Here is a 25229-nt window from a genome sequence, read left to right as displayed (position 1 = left end):
TTCATTATCTGCTTCATTTTCAATCACTACTTCTCGAACTGATTCTGGCATCTGAGGTCCACTAAACCATTTGAATTTATATGTTTCATCTTCAAGCTCCCAACCATATTCTTCAACAATTCTGTTGGTACTTTTTTAAGAGCATTTGTCCAAATATTTGAAATATAATGAGCTCGCAGTAGATGTTGGTGTAATTCATCTTGACATGGTGGTAAGCTTGAAGCATAGAAATTTTTTATTTTTTTTTTTTAAAAGGCTCGTTTACATCATGCAACTTATACTGCCGGTTAAATAGCGAAAATCTGACATCGTTTACTTTTATTTTTGGAATTGTTCTCGTCAATCCTGTTCCATATAAGTGACATATGAAAGTTTCTAAGGTTTCAAAAACTTCATTACAATCGAAGTCAGTTTCACCAAGTTGGATAAAAGCATCTTGATACTTATTACATTTAGCGCATGCGTCTAGAATTACTGATGTAAATGGAACGCGCATCATTATTATTTTAATATTTTAAAATAATAATGATGCGAAATTAATGTCCAATCAGAATTTGTAAAATTATAATTAACTAATGAAAAAAAATTCAATCAATTTGAAAGTTAAAAAAAAATATTGAAAATATCTACAAAGTAAATTTCAAAACTTAAAAAATTGATAATTCCACTATTAAATTTATTTTTATTAATAATTATTTGTAAAATGTTAAAGGAATTCTACAAATTATATTTTACCCATTGATAAATAGAAATAATATATTTTGTATTTGATTATTAATGTAATAATAAATCAAATTTTTCTTATATTGAACAACCATTATTTCTGCAATATATATTTAAAAACCTTTTTATTGTAATAAAAAATAAGTAAAATTACTATTTGTTATACCGAAAATATTCAATAGTTAACATTATAAAATTACTTTAATTTAATAAAATTACTTAACCGCTTTCATAATTAATTTTTATCAATCATCAGATAATTTCAATTGATTATTATATTGAAAATATTTTTTTTTTGTTTTTCATTCTAATATCAAACATTTATTCAATTAAAAATTAATTCGTAATTTATTTATATTTAAGAAAAAAATGTGATTTGTAAAGTAAATATGACTTTAGTTTGAAAAAAAAAATCATAATATCATTTTAAAACTACAAAATATTCTATAAAAGATTCAGACGATGACGTAGTTTTATCAAATGTTTTAGAAACATTGTTTTATTGATCAGTTCAAAATTTCGGCTCTATCTCTCCGACTATTAGGCAAGCTCCTCGTTCCTTTATCTAAGCCTAAGCCGTCAGATTGATATTTTGAGCGGTGTTGCCAATCTCATTACTCTAGATGTTTTTCAAATAAGGTGTTAACCATAAAATATTTACAGGAAAGAAAGGAAATAACTACAAACCATTAAGTTTATTTTTGTTATTAGTCTGTTGTAGTAGATTGGTAAATACAATGAAAAATATAGGCAAATATCCGATTTATTTAAAGATACGAAGAAGATATAACTCTCAAAAAGATCCGCAAATCGAATTATTACACGGCGATTGGCAACATTGACTTTGGGCGGCGCTAAAGAATATAGTGCGTCCTAAAAGGAGACAGATAGTTGAACGATATTTTATACAATGTCTATCACCGGGTATGGATTTATTTTTGTCCTAGTTTTATATTGGTCCACTATTTCAAATGCAGTTCAAACAGACATGTATTAAATTGTATGTTCCGTTTGAAATTCGTTCAATCTGTATACAGAAAACTAACGGTTTTCATACTCAGAATAATAAATCAATAAAAACTGATTTAAAATCTCCATTCAAAAAAACTTCAGACATATTTTGCACAGAAGTATTTCACCAGAATGTTTATACATAAAAATGTTTGTTTCGATGTTTGCCCCTATTGTGGGCCCCATATTTTAACCATAATAAATTTTTGCTGTGACAATAAGTACAAGTGTATTTATCACAATGAAAATATTTATCAAAACATATCTGTCGGTTTAAAAACTTGTTTATTCTAAACTTTTGTCCTTTTTTACAACTCGGACAAAGCGTTTTCTTCTTTTTTTCTTTTCCACGCTTTTTGTTTGTGTTGCATTTGTTCCTGTCATCACTTTTTATGTAATTATGATCTAAAAGAACACTAGTATTACTTCGTTTTAACTTTTTTGACATTAAAAGTTGTCGTGTTCTCAAATATTTTCGCTGTGTATTGCTGATATTGTTGAAAAGGCTCTTGAAATTATTATGACTTCCAGAATCTGCATTGGGCTCGTCAAAACGACTTTCTTCTAATGCACTCCTATCTTTGTTAATATATTCATTTTTATTATTACCTTGACTCGGTGCTGCAATAATTTGTTGGATTATTTCATTCTTACTTTCATTGTCTTCTTTACCCTCAACATAAACTTGTATTTTGAGGGTTTCCATGACTTTATATACATTAAGCGGTACTTTGGAATCATCGCTTCCCTCACATTGTGATTCCGATATATTTAGATTATCTACCTGTTGAAGGGCCGCTTTGGATTTATTACTTCTCTCACATTGAGATTCCGTTATATTTTGATTATCTAACTGATAAAAGGCCGCCTTAAGTTTTATTAAAGATTTATCGATCTCCTTTTTAAACGTGCATAAATTTATAATAAAGCTTGAGCAATAAGTGCAAATTCTTTGTGGTAAACCATCGGACTGATGAATCTGGAATGAAAATAAGAATATATAAAATGTTAACAAAAATTGTTAAAAGTAATTTTTTTTTTAAATTAACGTGCTCGGCAACAAAGGCCACTTACACGAAAACGGTTAAAAATGTAAAACTGTTACAATAAATTACAAAAGTTATAGAGTCCCTCCTGTTATAATACAATCAAAATTCTATTTTATAATATAACTGAACGTCTCTGAGGAATTTTATTTTAGACTTGAGGTTATTTGATCCAAGTTATTGAGTATGTCTTTTAGATCACTTTTAAGGCAATAAAGAGTCTTTTTGCTGAATATTGATGACATTCGATGAGAATATGGTTAACTGTTAGATGTGATTGACAGGTCTCACAAGTGGGTCGGTTGCTGGATGACATCAGGTATCCATGTGTTAATCTTGTATGTCCTATTCGAAGTCTTCGTGTTACAATAGCGTCTCGTCTGGACATACCGGCAGAGATCAAATCAAGGGGGCTATCGACTAACTGTGTTGTTGCCATCGGGTTCTTGTTCTTTTCTTAATGTGAGACTTTAAATCTTTACTAATTTGTATATTAACCGTATTATCAGATGATGTTGAGGCAAGTTTTGTATGGCTGTCTGCAAGTTCGTTGCCTGTAATACCAATATGGGATGGTAGCCAGATTAATGCAACTGTTATTTTTTGGGAAGCGATTAGTTGGTAACAATCAAGGGACTTTTGGACAATAGGATGATCAGTGAATATATTTTGAATAGATTGTATTGAGGCTAGTGAGTCTGTGCATATTGCAACTTGTTTATTTGGCGAAGAAATGGATTTGAAAGCTTGAAATATGTTAAATAGTTCGCCAGTATGAACGCTACAAAACGAGGGGACACACGATGATGTGATAAGGTTATCTGACGTGGTAACAGAACAGCCTACTCCTGTATCGTTCTTTGAGGCATCAGTGTAGAGTACTATGTCGTATTTATTTGTAAATATAATTTCTTTAAAAGATTTTTTAATGAGTTCCCTGGGTGTTGGAATTTTATCGAATCTTGTAAGCGATGTGTTAAACTGAGGGATGATTATAGACCAAGAAGGATATGGAGGTAGGGGTCGTGGGATTGTTTGTGATAGAGAGATGTTATTAAGTAATTGTGTTAAAATTAGTGGAATGGGTTTTATTGATGGTGATTTAGAATAGTAATGCTGGTTGTTAGTTGATGAAGTAAGAAGAGGATAAACTGGATTGGAGATATTGGATGAAACGGAGGCAGCATAGGAAAGTAATAATTGTTCACGTCTAATCCAAAGTGGGGGTTCATTCGCTTCGCAATATAGACTTTCTATGGGGCTAGATCGAAAGGCTCCTAAACAAATTCGTAAGGCTGTGTGATGTATCGAGTTTAAAAAGGTAAAGGTGTTTTTTAGAGGCAGAGATATATATGTAACAACCATAATCCAGTCTAGATAGTCCAGATAGTCTAATAAAATTTATTATTTTTGATTTTGTATATGATAAAGACAGGCCTATGGAGCTTGTTTTTTTAACTAGTGTATCAGTCAGCATTTTTGAGTTGCCAGTAGCTTCTGGATATAGTTTATTTAGAGTTGGAGATATCAGTGGATATAAATATAGGTTAATGATTGCTATCGTAAAGATCAACAGCGACTTTCCAATTTAGTGAAGGTGCGGATTTTGGATCACTAAAGCTATGATCTATAGAAGAAAATGTGCCTGAGGAGAAATTCAAGTGTGTACTAGATCCTGTATTTAGTAGACAGGAATCTGTACAATTAATTACGTTTTCAACAGTTTTACCTTTGTTTGACGTACTATTGGAACCCCAAATAGGGTTGTGAGCGTTGAAATCGCCAAGAAGAATGTATGAAGAAGGGAGCTGGTAAATGAGGTCTAGAAGTTCTACTTCCTTTAGAGAATGATTAAGTGGAATGTATACGCTACAAATAGTAATCTTATTAGGACACCAAGTGGTTATGGCGATAGCCTCAAGTTCGGTGGTGAGAGGAAGATGAGAAGAAAATAGTTCACTGGAAATAAAAATTGAAGTTCCACCACTGGCTCTGTTGCAGTCAGTCCGAATATAATGATATCCTTCAAAATTCTTTAGTTTAGGAAGTTTAGTAGTTTTTGAGTTAGTTTCTTGTAAGCATATGATTTCAGGTTGTTCTTCGGTAGCTAATTGCTGGATTCTTTCTATGCGAGGAAAGAAACCATCGCAATTCCATTGAATTATTTTGAATGTAATGTTTAAATGTGATAAGTGTGGGACTACTGTAAGGATTGTTGAGAGCATTGAGAAATAGGAGCTTTAGTTTCATCGTCAGTTAGGTAATTGGATGATGCACTCAAATTGTCAGAGTCGTTAGGATTAAGCTGTCTTTTAATTTTTTTTGCAATCTTGTTATTCGGTTTTTAAAGGAGCTCTCTTTTGTTTGTGAATGAAGAAGAGATAAATCATTAAGCAATCCCTGGATATTGGAAGTGAAATTAAGAGCTTCTTTAAATGGGTCCGGTATGCCGTAGGTAATTTCTAGGAAAGCGATAAATTGGTTCTCAGTAAGAGTTAGTTCGGATAAATATATATATATATATATATATATATATATATATATATATATATATATATATATATATATATATATAATAATTCTCCCCAAAAATACACGTTACCATATCTTGTGCGGCAGGCAGAACTAGCTCTTCACCGATGGTATGTGCTTTTCCACACCGCAATTTTTAAACTCACGAGGAAGGATGCCTCTACTGCTTTTTGGTTGCTGCCGGTGAAATTCGACATTAATTTTTTTGTGCCTCTCATCTCCGTTAACTTCCGAACGAAGTAATCCTTAGGTTTATTTTCCAACACTGAATGTTTTGTATTGAAGTGGCGTTTTAATAGCGTAGGTTTCATACACTGGTTAGAAAGAATTTCCGAACAGATTGCATATTGGGACCTTGGCTCATTATTTATATTCGTGAATGTAAATACCATATTAATGTATTCAGGATCATATTTGGATGGACTCGGATTTTCAGATGGTCTTTTGTCTCTTTTAAGCCACCTATCCATTTTTTATATTCAAAAATTAGCACGAATCAGTAACAGCAAATTACTCGTTTCGACAAAACCAACCACAACGACTGACGGCCACGAGGAAACTGATAACGTGAATGGACGTGACGTGAATCAAGGGCGGTGACAATTTGCCGTGATTCCAGTGTTGCCAATAATGAATAAGACATTACGCGCTTGTGGTTTCAAACTCACAGCGTTGCCATGCACAACGTAAAAATAAAATTTGTTAGTAAGTTTTATTAAAATTCTTCGTTTCTTCTAGTTTATAGAGTACCACCTTTAAGTGCTTTGCGTACCACCAGTGGTACGCGTACCACAGTTTGAGTACGGCTGGATTAAAGTATAAGTAAAAGTAAAGTGTAAGTAAAATAAAATAAACAAGTAAAACCAACTAACCTCAGCTAAAGAAAATTTTTTCAATAAATCACGGAATAAGATTCCTTCGTGGTGATTAGTAAATACGTCAATTGTTCCATTTCTAATAAAGCAAGTCAGACACTTTTGCTCCAATTGTTCTTTTGTAATACTGATTGAAATGTTTTTTTTATCAGACGTTTCATTTTCCTGCATATTGGTGGTATTCTCACATTTATTTGGATCTGTGCTTAGATGTTCGCCATGTTCTAAAATATTAATATTAAACACTTATAACCAAAAATTAAATCGGTATTAATGATTATAATTTTTATTGAAATTTATCATTTTATATACTGTGATATCTTAACCCTTTCACTGCTCTTGACGAGTATACTCGCTTATAGGCTGACTGCTCTTGACGAGTAAACTCACGTAAATCATAAGAACTGTTTCAATATCGTGGGTTCAATACTATAACTAGACAACTCAAAAATTGCTCTTTTGAGATAATCGCAAAAATAGTTTTCGGGCTTCTTAGATGTTCAATTACAGCAACATAATTTTAACGTATCTTACTATTTATTTTTTTATTTATTCAAGTTGAAGTTACCCATCCTGGGCTCGTATTTTCGAATTCAATCGAATTTTTTCGTATACGAGTAAACTCGAATGAAAAATTTCGTATACGAATTTGAATCTGTATTTTTGAACGTCCTTCGAAATTTTATACGTATACTAAAAGAATTTGCACCGGCAACACTGCAAATTCGAACAACAAAAACTTAAATAATAAAAAAAGAAGAATAATTGGCAGTTTTACTTAACCTAGTTTATGGTGAATTTGTTATCTAAAACAAGAAGTAAAAAAGGGCATGAAATATGGTGGTTCAGTGTCGGCCGAACAAAAAAAAGCCATTCTATCAACTCCATAGTGAGGGGCCTTGTTAATCTGTACAATTTTAGAAATTGTACATCCGAATAGTCCTCTAAATGGTTAAGAATGGGTTGGTAAACTAGCCTCTTCGTTCCGCTAATATTATCGCCTCGGCAAGGGCGTTAACTATTTCTTTCTATTAAAAAATTATTTAAACCATCCAATAAAAACAAAGTTCAATGTAAAAATATGGTAGGTATTAATGTAAATTTTATTGTATTGTTCAATCTAAAACAACGATTAAAAACTATCAGCTGAAATTTTATGACGTACACGGGCCCAGTGACAACTGAAATGACAAAAATTACTTTGATCGTATACTAGCATCGAAATTCGAATGGTTCATACCCATTCGTGTCGCCCTATACGAAAAAATTCGTATACGCACTATTCGAAAATATAAAAAACTGGATTTCGAGCGAATTTCTTCTAATTTCGTATGCGAAATATGCTCGAACGAATTCGAAAATACGACCCCAGATATATGAGAAAATATTTTTTCTTCAAACGTCAAATAATGATGACATTACTTATCTAACTTGATCCTGTCAAAGTTTGATGTCTCTGCCGGCAGCAGTTTTTTTTTCCCATTTCTTTACGGCGGAGGGAAAATGTTGTCATGGCAACAATATGAAACATGTCACAAAGCAGCAATACAAATGTCATTAACAACAATTAAACATCATTTTTATTTATAGTAATATTAAAAGTACAATTAGTTAATGAGGCATTTTCAAAATTGAAACCGTGCAAAAATGTTCCCGACTCTTGATAAGCATTGGTAATTGTTGATGATACTGATGGTCAAGAACAACTTTCAGCAATCATTCCCGATGTTGGCGAATCATGAGGGTTTAAAATTTTTTTAGCATTATCGTTCTTGTTTCTTATTGAATCCTCTGTATATATCCTTCGGCAACCGTGCTTGATTTCCAGCCCCCATGTCGTTTGAGGCATTCTAGATTTCCGCCTCCATCAATTAAAAGTGTTGCTGAAGTTCGTCGTAAAGAGTGACCCGTGTATGCGCTTGCATCGTTTAAATTTAAATAACTACTAGCTACTTTTTGGACTACTGCGCTGATCGAATGTATTCCCATGACGCTTCGGTAAAACTTTCCATTTTGGTACTTGATAAAAAATCGGTTTTCTGTGAAATTTTCAGGCCGCAGTGATGCATACTTTTTATACAGTTTAATGTAGTTTTGACCAATTATCGTAAAAGATCTAATTTGTCGTGTTTTACTGTCTGGGATTTTGATAATTATTACATTTTCTTTATCGTCAATGTCCACAGTCTTCATTTTTACCATTTCGTCGCATCGACAGGCGCCGGTAACCCCAATTAACAAAACAATCTGAAATATTTTTATAATTTAGTAGAATATACTACATGCTTTGCAATATAATTTTTTTTACCTTTAATCCTAAATACAACTTATCTGGCGCTTCAAACAAAAAATTATCAAACTTGTCTTTAGTGAAAACTTTACGACTTCTTTGCAGTATATCCTTCGCTTGTTTTTTTCAGAAAGGCAGGTAACTTTAAAAATTTGCTTATATCCACATTTTTTCTAATAACTAACTCGGATTTTATGATAGAGTATCGTGACCACATTGTAGAAGATTTCCATTTATTTTCATTTTCCATTATATGTATTAAAATATGCCAGTAAAACGTCTTCGGTAACTTGCCGTACTCCTCTTGTATCGCACCACTCTTGGAAGTGCTTGTACGCTAACCGATACTTTATTCCGGACTTGGAGGGCCCCAAACGTGCTACTGCATCATTAGCCGCGGACTCAATTTCGTTTAGGTTTTCCATTTTCGCACTAAATTTGCGCTTGCGGTTGCAACAACAATAAGCTGTCTTTAATAATTGCAAACAACTGTAACCAGGGAGACGCAAATCCCACCGACGACTTAATTATTTTAATTTCTAACATCTAGACGACTTTGATAGTTGTCACAGTTAATTTCGAGTAAAAATAGCGTATGAATAGTACTATTTATGGTTGAAAATTGCTACGTTTGAAGAAAAAATAGTATACTTTATTCGGCAAAGAAGCGACTTTTCTTGACTTGCTCTCTATTACGCGCCTCACTTCGTTCGGCGCGTAATATCGGGCGCGTCAAGAAAAGTCATGCTTCTCCGCCTCATAAAGTAATATACTATTATAAAAAATTTAAATTTAAATTTAATTAATTAAAATGCGAGATATCTAGTTTTAGCACTGATTAAATTAGGGTTTTGTGAATTAGCTGTAAAATGAAACTTAATTAAAACGGCAAATAAAAACCTAAAAATGCTTTTATTTATATAGTAGATACATAGGTATACCTAATGTAAATTATAATAAAAAATTTACAAAGTAAAAATATGAAACACAGTTATAACTAAATCGTATTTTATTCATCATCAACATCTACATTCGACAAATATGGCAGATTTGCATAAAAACCATGGTAGTCTTTGCTTATTGCAGGAGGGGTGGAGGAAAAAACCGACAACAAGTCGTTATACTTATTTTTTGCTATACACTTAGATGTTTCATGAAGAGTTTTCAATGTTTGGTATGAAGACCGCCTGGGGGTAATACTGCAGTCTACGACTTGAAACTGCGGATCAGTAAAATTCTCTTTATACTTAAATGTAGAAGGATTATTTCTCTCAAATCGGATAAAGCACATCTTTTGCCAATGCACAAGCTGACCACTGATTTTTTTTTCTAATCATAAAATTTGTCTGGGCAAACTTTTTCCAGTCCTAGAAAGTAATATCATCAATGACCGCGTAAGGCTTGTCTCCTTTTTTACGTGCACTACGGGCTATGGTTTTCCAATCACCTGGCCAATAAGCTTTTCTTACACGCTTGAATTCTGATCCAATAGCCGAGTGCATTGAATCGCACTCCATTTCTGAATGCCCTGACGTCAGAAATTTAAGATCGATTGTCTTTAAATTTAAGGCGACAACAGCATGCATACACATACACGCCATAAACTGATTTAAATTTTGGCCACCGCAACGATCACTAAAACAGCGAATATCTTTAACATTTTTAAGTGACAGAACTTGGAAGTATTGAAACAGGCAGGATGCTATGTCACAACTACTTTTACCTCCTTCACCATCATGCCACACGAAGCAAGTCCCTTCTTTAGAAGCCACGTCATATACTGTAAAGTTGTAGGTTCCTAATCTACGTTTATACAAAAGTGCGTTGTTAGTGGGGTCACTGGGCACCATGAGTACTTGTTGAAGATCAAAGTTAATCGAAATTGTTTTTCCTGTTGTCCTAATTGGCAATATTGCCTTCTCCAAACTGCAGTTATCTACTTTTTGCACTGTGTAAAAACTTCACCGCAAGTGTACTAAACCAGATATTTAAATATATCTACTTTTGGCATAAAATAAAATTATTATTTGAGACTTGTCTGGTTTTAACAATCACCGACTCTACCTGCACTGTTGGTCTTTTAGTTATCTACTTCTAGCATTACATAGCAAACAAAATGAACATTCTGCTGCTGTAGATAACTCAAAACATGAAAATTTGGAGTTAACTAGTTATAGTATTGAACCCACGATATAGAGCCCTGATTCTATTTCATTTCGATGTCGAAATTTAAAAGCGACTACGCCATGACAGTCGCAATCGCTAGCGATTCTCATTCATTTCGATTGTAGTTAAAACTGGGGATATTTACTTTATCATTTTGACACTGCTGAAAATTGGGGTTGGCCCTGTTGTTTATTGGCTGCACGCTGCACTACTGACTACGCTTGTTGAATGTTTGTTTTGTTTACGTTACGTGAACGTCTTTTTTTCTTGTTTGAGTTGTTAAATCATAAATAGTGGCCATTCTCAATTATATATTTTGAATTGAAAGAAAATATGGCAAGAAAACAAAAGGCGATGTGGGAGATCCTTAAGTTATAACCACTAAGATTTGACTTAGTGGTTATATTCTAATATATTTTTAAATTTACTGCAGCTTAGTAATACTAACCCTAAACATTTTTTGTATCCTAGAGGCATAAACACCTTTTTCCAAATATGGTTCTAATACCCTTATTAAATAATTTGCAGCTTGTTTATTAAGCCGGAATTGCTGCCTAAATTGAGCATGACTTAGTGAAAAAGAATTTTGAGTATCCCGTAACATTCTTCTTATCCTCCGTTGTGAGCGTCGGATATCTATCCTCTCTAATTCCTTCAAAACTAGCAAATGTCCGTAAAACACAGCCATATTAATACTTTTTGCCTCAGTTTTCCTTGCAAGGATCAAAACACAACACCGCCTACCTAAACTGAACCTAAGTTCACTTCTCCCAGTCCAGCCAGTCATGTCATGTCAGATTAATTTCGACTCAAAATGAAATTTCAATCACTTTCTTGAAGTTGAAATTAATTTCGATAAATCGAAAATTAGTGACGTCGTTTGGTTAGTTCAGCTGAAATCCACAAGGTTCGCAAAGTCGCATTTCGACGTCGCCATATTAATTTCGACATGTTTTGAGTCGAAATCTCAATTAGAATCAGGGCCATGCAGTAGAGCTTTATTATTCGATATATGACGTCACCTACTCACAGACAAGTCGAATCTTGCCTTGCGTTTCGTCTCTGTCCGCGCACACAGACAGTACATAGTACATACGATCCGACTGCTCTAGACTAGACTCTATATAGACGAGTTAACTCGCATAAGCATAATGTACTATCTATAACTACTATAGAGTTTACGTTCTTACCGATTTTCGTCTTTGGGAAACCAGATAAAAATTCCAAATTTCTATGGTGCCTCTAATTTTTTCCAAAAACACAACAATAAACACGTTGGACTAAATTTATCATAATCCGTCGTTCAACATAACAAAATCACTTAGAAAACTGAATAAATATCACAGTAATAGGTATTAAATACGAAATAAACCAACTATAACCATCAATCCACTTCCGCAAATGTATAATACAAATAAATAATTGAAATTTATAAGGTTAAAGCACAGAATGCACCAACTCAACCATAAGATATATATTCTTAATAAGGCTGATAAAAAGATCATTAAGGGGGTATGTTCACGCCGCAGTTAAAATGAGTGGCATTCAAATAAACTAACGTTTAACAATTCTTTGAGTAGATGGCAGCACGTGCATCATATTCTAATTTTTTAATTTTCCCGAAATTTACTTCTCTGAACAGCGACATAGTTGCCAATGAGGGCAAGTACTGGGAGTTATAATATAATACGATCGGTACAGTTCGCTCTCAATCGGCAGTCTGCGGCAGTCTTGTTCAATGTAAGTTGATATGAGCTATTAGTAGAAGCAAAGAATATAGACGCTTATAAGCGTCTATATTCTTTGTTAGAAGTTTCAGAAATTTTTATTTTCGGATTGGATCATTCCATATATTTTTTTAATTTTGAATCGTGTTTTGTTGTTATTTATTTACCTTTGAGGTTGCTGTTTTGATTTTGAGTTTTGTTTTTTTAGTTTTATAAACATTTTATAACTGTTATAGTTTTTTTTATAACTGTTTTTTACCGAAAATGGTCGATAGAAACAAAAAATGTCAGAATAAAAATCATTAAATTTCTGATATGCTTTGTTTTTTTTAACATTTCTAAGTATTGAAACTAGATGTAAACACTAAAAAGTGTATTTATTGATACGTGTGGAACGTCCCGCAGCTACTTTGCATAAACCTCATAATTTATTAACCCAGCAGCGGTCGCTAAGGGCCGATCAGTTCCTTGCTTAGGTAATTTTACATATTTCTTGGCAACAAGGTTATTGAATTTATATTTATTTTCAGTCGGTAAACCAAAACCTTCCGTTGCTAAATCAATTTCTTCTTTATTTTGAAATTCACTCTGTAAAAAGCTCATTAGCCCACTCAATCTTGTTTCTAAAGATGTAACTTCTGCAGTTTCTCCACAACAAACAAGATGTTATAGTCGAATGGTATGTTTTGTCAAACCTCAATAAGAGGATACAATATCGCCGAAAACTTGTCAGCAGGTTTTGTCTAAGGTCTCAAGTGAACGAAGTTGACTCTCAATCATATCATAAAGAGCAGAAATCTTACAAGGACTACTAGAAACTCGACTGAAAATTATCTTTAAGAGCTCTCTAATGTAAACTTCAATCTGGAGATCCTCTCTGCCAAACCTAGGTTACAAACTCTTATTAATTTTTCAACTCGATTGGAGGTAATTTAAATTTGCGCTTACCTTTTACAATTCATGACTCAAAGTACCTTGCACTGTATTTATCCGTTGCCTCCATCTCACTGATTATCTCTTCTTCGGAAACTTCTTCGAATATACTTTTAAGTACCGCACTTTCCACTTCACAAAGCTCATTGTACTTTACTTGTAAGGCTTACAACTTACAAGTAAAGCTATTGTAACAAACTGTCCAAAACATTGACAATTTTCGTAAATGCACTATACGAAGTACCGTTCTGCTTTTTCTATCTGATTTCATTTTCCGAGGTTAACTTTGGCCGACCCTTACGGCAAAAACAAAATTATTTGCCAGAAAAAAAGTTTGCACTAAAATAAGCGAAAACAACTAACTTCCCGTATATAAGTCCTGTCACGTCCCGCAGTTATTTTTCGCGAAAGATGCGGGGTTCGAAATAATACAAAATTCAATTTTAAACAAAAAACTTGCTTTTGTATTTTAAATTACACAAGTGTGGTTTTATTACAGCTTGCTCTTGTGGTAAAAAATCGACTAACTATATGTATGCAATTCTAATACATATTATCAACAGTTATTGATATGATACATGATACTCAATACATTCTCAGACGAAAAAGGTCGTAAAATTTAATTATCTTACACCAGCACTTAGCCGGATGTGCTGACTGGGAATTTTTTTAGTAAACATATTAATTACTTGATATTTTTTATACTACTACATACACACAAAACGTTCATTCATTTGGAAATATTTATGACAATTCTGAATTCTTTATCTGCCCAAAAATATTTATTCCAAACTGATAAAGAAATTTGGAATTGTTTGAAAAGCAGGTAAATAATAATCAAAAAAGGAATTATGGTAATTAGACCATTTATTTATAAGAACAGTATTTTTAAGAAATCTAAAATATGTTAGTCAGTTGAAAAACAGCGTCACTACAATAATAACTTTTTTCATATCAAATGTTAACAGTGGAAGTTTTTTCCTCAGAAAATTTCAGATTTTCATCTGATTTCTAATTATGACTCAAGTTCTTGATAATTGAAAGTCAAACGAAGCCAAAATATTAACTGGGAGGGGCCGCTTTGCTAAACAAAACCACGTGATTCGTATTACCATGGTTACTGCATAACAAATAGACAATTGGCATAACCACAAAACTAGGTTTCAATGTTTTGCAGATTTTTCTTAAATTCGGCAAACACGCATTTGTCGCTATGTAATACATCACTGCTGCCTTCTACTAAATGACACGTGAACTTATTTTCCCATCTATTAAGTGATAGCCGAACTAATTTCTCACTATCAAAATGCCAACTTATAATGGTAACATCAACAAAATCCCTAGTTTGCAGCTTTTAATTGTAATTTTATCTTTAGGTACAGTTAATTTAAAAATTAGGGCAGTATGGATAACGAACATTTGCTTAAAATAAAGGTTTTTGGATAGTTAATCATTTAACGTAGTTATTTTGTACCTAAGTTCAAAAATTATTACACAATACCAATTTTTAGGCACGTTACCACGTAAGTTATGACATCGATTTATTTAAGTACAGTTATAAAAAAATTACTGCTTTCTTTGGAAATTTTAACTAGATATCATTAAAATAGAAGGTGTACAGTTTACGTACATAATCATAAGTTGAAGATTTGTTTTGAAACAGTGACGATAACTGTACCTAAAAAGTATATAAATTTTAACATTGTGACATACCACCTTAAATTTCACAATTATAGATCCTGTTTATATTATGAAAAACAACAAACAACTTATAGGTACAGGGTGAGTCAGCACTAACGAAATTTTTAAATGTATAAGTAATATGTAGGTTGATAAAGGCTACATTTTAAAATTATTCTGAAGTATACAGGGTGTCACAATAAAGCGCGGCGTTTCAAAGTTATATTTTTTCTTATGGAACAGCCTGTATTTTATTGGATTTTCTAATTGTCTGCAAAAAATAAGGTATAGTTTCATAAGACTTCCCTGTATCTATGTACAGAGTGTTCTAAGTTATGTCGAATTTTCTTAAAATGTAAAACTTTAAACGAGGACTCATTCTTAATTTATAATAGCAATTCTAACACTGCCTGGGGTGATTGCGGGGTGGATTGAGTAGCTCTGCGGTTACCACAGCCCTGATAAAATGTGGAGGGTGATTGGCAAGGTTAGCAACCTACCAATCGTAAAAATAAATACTGCTCAAAGAAACAATGTACAGCCTCGGAACCGGATTGATACTATGAAGACGACTACGGCAAGAAATAAGGACAAGCGAAAAACATCCAAAACCCAGATGAGAATTACTACTTGGAATATCAGATCACTCAACTCAAGGGACCAAGAAATAACCCAAGTGCTGAAAGAAAAAGAAATAGACATTTGTGCTCTACAGGAAACAAAAAAGAAAGGAAAAAGTCATTAAAAATTAAGTGAATACATACTAATCTACAGTGGAGCAGCAAAAGAAAACACGGCCAAAGAAGGTGAGGCCTTACTAATACACCAAAGGTACCAAAATCACATCAAATAATGTCAATACATTATCAGAAAGAATAGTAACAGCAAAGATAAGAATGGAGAAGGAAGACCTGAACATCATCGGAGTATACGGCCCAGAAAATAATAAGCCTCAAACAACAAGGGAAGCGTTTTACTACCAATTACAACAAGTAGTAGATCAAGTCAGAGGAAAGATGATAATATTAAGGGCTTTTAACGCTGGAATAGGCAACCACGTAATACCCGGCATCAAATAAAAACATAACGAGAATGTTAAAAATGAAAATGGAGAACTGATGATCAACTTCTGCACGAATAACGAACTAAGAATAAACAACACATTTTTTGACCACAAAGACCAACACAAATATACATTTAATAACACCCGTGGACAAAGATCTATGATAGATTGATTATATTATAACCAACAGAGATATACATCCATCAAAAATAATCGACGTAAGATGCCTCAACTCAGCAGATGCGAGTAGCGACCATAGCCTAGTATTATGTAAATTAAGAATAATCCTGAAATACTTCCCGCCCAAGAGAGCGGCGCCAACACAAACAAAAATCAAAGTCGAAGGACTAAATACGGAATCGACGGAATACTTATACAGGAAAAGAATATCAGAGAAGATCGCTGGGAATGAAATATTAGAAAACGATAACATCGAGGAAAGCTGGGAAAAACTCAAAAATAATATAATTAACGCAGCAACAGAATCACTTGGAGAGAGGAAAGTAACGAAGACTAACATATCAAAAAATAAAAAACCATGGTTTAGAGAGGAAGTTGTAACATTTTTTTTATAGTTAATATATTAAATTATTTCTAATCCTTTTACCCCGTTGCTGAGACGCCGATGGCCGTATTTGCAAATGATATATACGCGGTTAGTCGGTTGACCATTAGGAAATTTTATTGAAAATTACCGAAATATTACGGAACAATCTACCTACTTATTTAAAAACGACGGTTTAGGTAATCCTCGGTTAATTCCTTTCGGCTCTAAGGCCGGGTTCCTTTATGATAAATTTGTTAAATGTCGTCGAAGGCACGTTGTCGTAATTTTTCTGAAGAGAACATAATTCCGGGGATTTTATATTTCATCACGTTCCTAGCTAGAAGGGTACCGTTAGTTTCGGAGAGCGTTAGAATCTTTTTACCTTCTTAGAAATCCATCTAGGCTGGCCTATTATTTTTGAGTGGGAGATACCCTGACCTTTTTTTTGGCTAGTTTGGAAAATTTTTTAGAGGAACCAACTTACTTCCCGGTGGGCATTCGTCAAGTAAAGACGCTTCGCTCACATTATCGTCTCTGTTTCACTTTATCTGTGCATTTTCTTTCCAAGTGTGTATACACTTGTATATTTGAGTTTTTTGGATCTAATATCATATTAGATTAAATTATGGTATAGCATACCTTTAATTTTAATTAACTTCAGTGCTTGATACAAGTAAAGTATTATAGTAAATTAAATTAACTTGAGTGAAATAGTGCAGCAGTCATCAGGAATTACTGTAAGTTACCATAATCTTAGTATCTCCACTTATCTGGGCGAATAATATGGTATTCTATCATATTTTTTTTCAATCATCTGGGAGAATCTAAGTTCATCCATGTCTTCACCTGTAGTTGAGAGTAACTACTGATTTTTACATTCAATATTTTCTTACGAACTTTCCATCAGCTGCTAAGAAATTTCAATAAACATAATTACGAACATTTAGTTCTCCATCATTAAATAACAGTGCGAGATAGATAATCAACTTAACCAAGTGCGGTTTGGTTAAATTTTTATCTCGGTAACCTTTTTGTATTCTTGTAAATTTATATTTGATTAATTTTTACCTTTAATCAACCTTGGTTGAATTTTTTCTTACTCACTATCAGGCTCTCTTCGCTGATAATTGAACCTGTGCATTATTATATTGTTGTAATTGTAAAGGTACTTATTATTCATATTACTACTTATTTTTATGTGTACACCACCATTTCATAGTTGATGGTGTATTTTTACTATTTGTATGTACATTTAGCTACCGACATCATTATGTTGTTGAATATATTGTTTTTGTTTTATGTATGTATTTTATTTGTCGACTCCTAACAAAGTTTCCTGATATAACCATAACTCTGAATATTTGCTTTTTACCTTTAAATATTACTATACCTTTGACCAGTAGAAAGATCAGGCCGATTAAGTTTCGTAGGCAAGTAGATGGACGGAGTCCACCTAATATGTTTATTATTTGTTTATGTAGAGTGTTGACCAAATTTATTGAATAGTTAACTGTTGATATCTTTTCTTGGGTTTGATCTCTGAACCTAAATATCTTTCCTTATCTCTTTTCTTTTCTAAGGTTTCTTAATTTTCTCCTTAAACCCCAAAAAATTAAGTGGCGCCCTGTTCCCTATCTTATCTTATCTTTGGTAATTTTACCCATCTATCTTTTTGTTTATTTCTGTATCTTTTCCAATATCTCTTATCCTATCTGTACTTATTTCGTCCGTTGGACCCATTTTTCGGTTCCAAAAGCTAGTTTCGAACCCACGACTCGCTCTCCACCAACTGCCGTCCGCAGTGTTTCCATTGGTGACCTTTCTAGCACCATCCAAAAAAGGTTTCCGAGGTTACAAAGTGAAGACAAAATGTGAAGAAAAGAAGAAAGCCTTTTTACAATACAGAACACAACAAACACAACAGGCATACAACCACTATAAACGAATCAGAAATTAAACGAATACTTTAGTTAGACAAATAAAAAGGAACACTGGCAGACTTTCTCAAAACAGATGGAACACTAAAATTAACAACCAAAGTGATAACAACTAAATTGAATGAAATTATAATACTAGCAGAAGAACAACAAGGTTTTAGGTCGGGAAGATTATGCACCGACGCTATCTTTATAATGAGGCAAGTGCAAGAGAAATCAGAATACAACAAACCGGCATATCTGTTTCGTGGACCTTACAAAGGCATTTGACCGGGTCAAATCAAAAGACGTTATCCACTTACTGTATGCAAGAGAGGTACTAGTAGGAATAATCAAAACGATCGAAATATCTACCAAAACAACACAATAAAAGTAAAAGTAGAAGAAGAACTAACCGACCCTATTGAAGTTGGAAATGGGATAAGACAGGGAGATTCCCTGAGTCCTCTATTGTTCAACCTGATTATGGATGAAATAATAAAAAAAGTAAGAACAGAAAAAGGATACCAAATGGGAGAAAAACAACTTAAAATAATCTGCTATGCAGACGACGCAATACTACTCGCTCAAAGTGAAGATGATTTACAACGTATGCTGCATCAATTTAATACGAGGCCAAAAAATTTAACATGTTAATTTCCTCAACAAAGACAAAATGCATGGTTACAACAGCAAATTTACTAAGATGTAAATTGGAGCCGGAAGGTCAGATAATAGAACAAGTGATGGAGTTTAAATATCTAGGCATCACATTATCTAGCTACGTAAAGCTCGAAACCGAGGTGGAAGATCAAGTGAATAGAGCAAACAGAGCCGTAGGCTGCCTGAATAAAATATGGAGAGATAAAAATATCGGGAAAGAAATGAAAGGCAGAATTTACAAAACAGTCATCAGACCAATAATGATATACGCGGCAGAAACAAGTCCTGATACAGAGAGGACAAAAACACTTAGAGAAATTGATGGTAAGACACTATGGGACAGAGCTAGAAGTACAGATATACGGCATAGATGCAAGGTGGAGAACATCAAAAACTGGGTAAGAAATAGAAGAGTAGAATGGAACGATCATATAAGCCGAATGACAACAAATAGAGTAGTAAAGACGGCAAGAGACGGTTCCCCAATAGGAAGACGATCAGTAGGAAGACCACGAAAACGATGGAATGACAACTTACTGGAGGCACAAACAAATTGAAAAACAGACAGAGTCATGTCTATATAAAAAGAAGAAGAAGAATTCTAATAAAATTACTCATACATCTAAATAGCTGGATATTAGTCGAATGTATTTCATGATTAATTATTAAACATTTATTTATAGGATGTTCAAAATTTGTAGTTACATTATTGGATTATTCAATGTGTAATATAGGGCTTATTTTAAATGGAACATTCTGTATATATATGAATTAATTAATTAAAAAATTTTTTCTCTTTCAAATGATATACGGATGTCCTATAACTATAACTGATAGTTTTGCTGTAATTTAAAATTTTGTTAAACGGAAATCGATTTCAAATATTTATAACTGTTACTTTCGATTTTTAAACCCATTGTTTGGAAAAATATCAAGAATAATAAAAATAAAATATTTAAATCAGTCTTGATACTTCGAGCCAAATGTTTTGTATAAAACTTAATGAGGTCGCTGGTTAAATGATAATCGATAAATAATAATAACGAAAAAATGAAATAATTTGTTTGTAAGTAAATTAGCGAAAAATAGCAAATGTTCGTAAATAGATATGTAAAATAAAATGCAATTCAAATAACAATTGGCAGATTTAATATCTTATTGTCAATTCTATATGAGATTCACTTACCTTTTGTCTGTGGTTGGGCCTCGCTCGGAGTCTAAGGTCTAAGGGTAAAAATGGGATGCACACCCGATGCTGGTTTGCTTGCTTCTGTTCTTGACGAGAGGTTAGTGTAGAGTGGCCGATCATACGAAACAAAATATGTATGTACACGAATCCATTGGGGTGGTTCTTCTGTTCTTAGGACCTCCGTGAATAGCCGTAAATTAAGCTTAAAGTGGCATTTTAAACTTTCTACACAAAGAATGGGTACGTTTCCTTAAGGACTCTGAAGTGTTTGGGTTGATAAATGTTTCCCAAAAACATGTTGTTTTCAGACAAGTGAATTCTCAGAACTTGACAATAATTAATCAGCCAATTTGAGTTCGAGAATTTAAAGGATGAACTAAAGCCATATTATACTTAGCTAATATACTATGATTGAATAAAAGATTTAAAACTAAATAAGGTCATATTCTGAATAATAAAAATAAAATATTTAAATCAGTCTTGATACTTTTCCAAACACCCATCATATTGACATATTGTTATAAACGAAACCAGTGTATTTGTAAATTAATTTTTTGTAAATAAATTAAAATTGTTATGTCTTTGGATTTGTATTAGTTGGGAATAGGATAATTAGTGTATGTACCTATAACTTCTTATGTCCTTACGAGCAGAAAATCTTTTTTTTGAAAACAATTAAATACATGACGAATAAGAAAGAATTTTAATAAAACCAACAAAACAAAATAATACAAAATGAATAATGAACATAAATAATACAAAATAATCCAAAACTTACTATAAGTAAAAAATGTTCAGGTATGTAACAGATGTCAAATTGCTTGCCATCTTGTGCAATACAACAACTGATTCTATCTTCGAATGATTTATTTACATTATTTAACATAGCAGTATTATTGAAGCAAACGCGTTTGTAATTCTTAATTTCATGTCATCTCTAGTAGTAGGAGTTGTAGCATATACAATAATTTTTACTATAAACATTTAACCCATTTAAAAAAATCCATCTTGGTTAGTCCTGGTGACCTAGGGGGTCAATTATATGAACCACTACCTTTCCATATGTTTTTAAATTTTCTGTTAAGGTAGTTCTTAACATCACGTGAGAAATGAGCAGGAGCCCGTCCAACTGGAGCCACATTTTTGTTCGTAGACTAAGTGGAAGGTTCTGAAGCAGTGACCAAAAATCTTGTTTTAAAAAATTTGTCCCATTGAGATGTCCTTTAAACAAAATACGAGCCGATAACGTACTCGCCCATAATGCCGCCCCAAACATTAATACTCCATCGGTGTTAGCGGTCAACAGTACAAAATAAATGTTTATTTTCTGTGTCATAATAATGAAAATTATGTCTTAATATTGTTCTGAAGCTATTTTCTTGTGGCATTTTAAATTAATTACTATTTAAATGAGAATAAGCCACAATTAAAGGTTAAAATATGTTTATTGACGTTTCAATTTCCACTTCGGAAATCATTCTCAAAATACAAACATTAGTAAATTAGTAAATTCTAAATTTACTAATGTTTGTATTTTGAGAACGATTTCCGAAGTGGAAATTGAAACGTCAATAAACGTATTTTAACCTTTAATTGTGGCTTATTCCCATTTAATTAGTAATTAAGAAAATTATGTCTATTTACCAGACCAGTCGATCCTTATCAAGTCGATTCGTCTGTAAATAATACATTTTTAAAAAAATCAGGATCTTCTTCTTTAACTAAAGTCCAAAAACAAAAATTTAAACGGTTACAATAATCTTGTTCTGCCAAATGCTGGTGAAGTTGAATGTGATACGGATGGAAGTGGTTGGTCTTAAGTATTCTACATACACTAGTTTGACTAATTTCTAATTCACCTGAAATTTTTCTTGTACTAATATTTGGAATACGTAACAGAAAGCAGTACATTAAGTTCGTTCACGTTGTCACCAATAACTGGTTTATTTTTATTTACCTTTTCGTATGCAAAATTACCAGTAGCACAGAATCTATTAAGCAATCTCTCAAAAACTTTCTTTTGTGGGTGTCTTCTATCAGGATACTTTTGAACATAAACTTTAAAAGCTAAGAGACAATTTTACAAACATTCTCCAATGCAAAGTACCATGTCGACTCTTTCATGGATAGCGTAATTCTTCATTTTTAGGAACAATGAAAGTTAAATATTACATACAAATGTTTATATTTTGACAATTACCAGACCGTAATGTCAGAAAATGACAATGTCATACAATGACATATTAACTAACTATATCTTTTGTTTTAAAATCAATATACCGATGAAGAGTTTAAATAATTGTAAATTACGCAAAAACTATGAGACTTGAGTATAGGACATCTTTATATCATTCAAAAGAGGAAACTTTTTTTAGTATTACGATTAATTAATATCCATGGCGTTCCATTTAAAATAAGCCCCACATTAGATATTGAATAATCCAAAATTGAAACACCCTGTAAATTTGTTAACACCCTGTAAATAAATGTCTACTAATCAATAACGGAATAAATTTAACCATTACCCAACTATTTCGCTGTAAGAGAAAATTTGTTATAATTGCTTAAATAAGTCGAGAATGAGTTTTCTTTAAAAAAATTTTTTTTTTCATATAATGTAGTAAGTTGTGGTTTATTTTGTATTATTTATGTTCATTTTGTATTATTTTTTTTATTAAAATTCTTTCTGATTCGTTGTGTATCAGCAAGTAAAATTATACACATTTGTTTACAACTACATACATTGGTTTCATTTATAACAAATATGTCAAAATGATTGGTTTAAAAATCGAGAGTAACAACTATAAATATTTTGAAATCGAAAAGAAAATTTTAAATTAGGCAAAATCTATCACTTCTAATTATAGGACATCCATATACCATTCGAAAGTGGAAAATTTTTTTAAATATAATAATTCATTAATATACAGGGTGTTCCATTTAAAATAAGCCTTGTATTACACATTGAATAATCCAATAATAAAACTGCAAATTTTGAACACGCTGTAAATAAATGTTTAATAATTAATCACGAAATACATTCAACCAATATCCAACTATTTCGAGGTATAACCAATTTTATTAGAATTTCTTAAATACGTTAGGAATGAGTCTTCGTTTAAAGCTTTACATTTTAAGAATACTCCACATAACTCAGAACACTCTGTACATAGATATACGGAAGTCTTATGAAACTATACCTTATTTTTTGCTGACAATTAGACAAAAATATAACTTTGATACGCCGCACTTTATTGGAACGCCCTGTATTTTCAAAATAATTTCAAACTATAAATATAAATTTTTATTAAAATCTTTTACCGTTTCGCTGTAATTTTCAGTCTTGTTAGTTGTGACTCACCCTGTATAAGTAGATTACCCTGATTTTTATAAGACTTTTATAATTGTGAATAAATAAAAAGTATCTACCTTCCAGCCTTATGACTTTCTTTAGGTTGTGCGAGAAAATCGTAGGATATGCTTGTCCAAACAAGGACTTCCTTTCATTTCCTTTGTGCATGTACTCGGGTTTAAAATGTTTCTCGCACATTTTATAATTTCTATGGTTCAATGCTGGCCTGGAAAGCAGATCTTCTCTGTTGGCTGCTTTCAGCCATAATTCAGCTCTAAAAAAAGTGTATTTAACTAAAATATAAATATTCAGATAACATTTGTAACACCTTTGAATTTCAAATTTAATTTGTTTACCTGCTACGATCAGCTGGTATTGAAAAGAGACTTATTTCTTCACCCGTTTTCGAAGGGCACCCACGAACAACACAAGAAAATCCTCCCTTTCGTGCAGACATCACAATAAGTTTATTATACAAATATATTAAATTAACTTACTAAATTAATTATACTATTAAAAAATAAACCTCAAACAACACTTCCCAATAGATAAACCACAGTATAGACCAGTTGACCAGTATAGACAACAAGTTGTTATCTATACTGTGGATAAACAAACTTCAGAGGTTGACAAATTCATTGTACCATGGTTGACAACTAAACCAGAGAACAGACGAACTCTGTTCGTCTGTTCTCTGACTAAACTAATTAGAACATGGTGGATTCGCACATGCGCAAAGAAATTTGGATTGCGAAAAAGCCCTTCGTTTCACCACCGAACAACGGTGGTTGTTCGGTGGTTTCACTTCTTGTAAAATACATTCGCGATTGAAACTGAATATAGAGGGCAGGTCGATTGCAGTGTCATGGCTGATATAAATGGTATAAACAAACATATAGTATTTTTCATATAAAAATACGTGCACGTCACAATTTTTATAAAGTGACGTCACTTATATTTAAAATTTCCAGAACGTCAACCTTAGAGTTCAAATTTTTTTAACACAGCTAATTATACGAAACCCATACGGAACTGCCCGATCTTTCATAGGCGTCAACGTGGTATAATAATCAGAAAAATGTAATCATCATTATATTGGGAATTTTAGAATTATATTGATTAAATAACCAAAAACATTTGTTATTATTAATAATATAAATTTTATGAAATAACTCTTTAAGTCTAATATTCCACACAATAATAATTTTAATTAAATATATTAGACAGAGATATGTAAGAGAGGGGATATGACACAAACGATATTTCTGTATCTACTAAATGGGACCACTTAATTTGACAGGATGTACTCTCCAATATGGCGACGGGCAGGTCCGGATTCAAATTAATTCAAACTGTATTTACGATTTACTGTTTAGTTTGGGAATAAGCATTGAGTTAGATTAGTAATAGTTATTTGGAATAAAATTACTTTCATTTTTAGTAATCTTCAAGTACACTTTAATAATAATTATAAAATTTATTACATACATAAAGTTTAAAAAAATGTACAAAACCA

General features: G+C 32.3%; 1 protein-coding gene across 2 annotated transcripts; it reads right to left on the bottom strand.

Annotated features, from left to right (window-relative positions):
* Positions 1 to 951: 951 nt before the first annotated feature.
* On the bottom strand, positions 952 to 24328 carry LOC140442836 (uncharacterized). 2 transcript variants are annotated; one of them, XM_072533804.1, is made up of 4 exons: positions 24070 to 24328; positions 23791 to 23987; positions 6185 to 6411; positions 952 to 2713 (listed from the first exon to the last, which is right to left on the bottom strand). In XM_072533804.1, exons 1-4 carry the CDS (start codon positions 24168 to 24170, stop codon positions 1871 to 1873), a joined length of 1368 nt encoding a protein of 455 aa, XP_072389905.1. In that variant the 5' UTR covers positions 24171 to 24328; the 3' UTR covers positions 952 to 1870. The 2 variants fall into 2 exon arrangements, with proteins under 2 accessions (XP_072389905.1, XP_072389906.1); XM_072533805.1 differs by having other exon boundaries at positions 24211 to 24283.
* Between the last annotated feature and the right edge of the window lie 901 nt (positions 24329 to 25229).

Source organism: Diabrotica undecimpunctata, chromosome 6 (genome assembly GCF_040954645.1).
Source record: "Diabrotica undecimpunctata isolate CICGRU chromosome 6, icDiaUnde3, whole genome shotgun sequence".
NCBI lineage: Eukaryota > Metazoa > Arthropoda > Insecta > Coleoptera > Chrysomelidae > Diabrotica > Diabrotica undecimpunctata.
The sequence above is the reverse complement of the archived record's forward strand: the minus strand, read 5'-3'. Positions and strand labels throughout refer to the sequence as shown.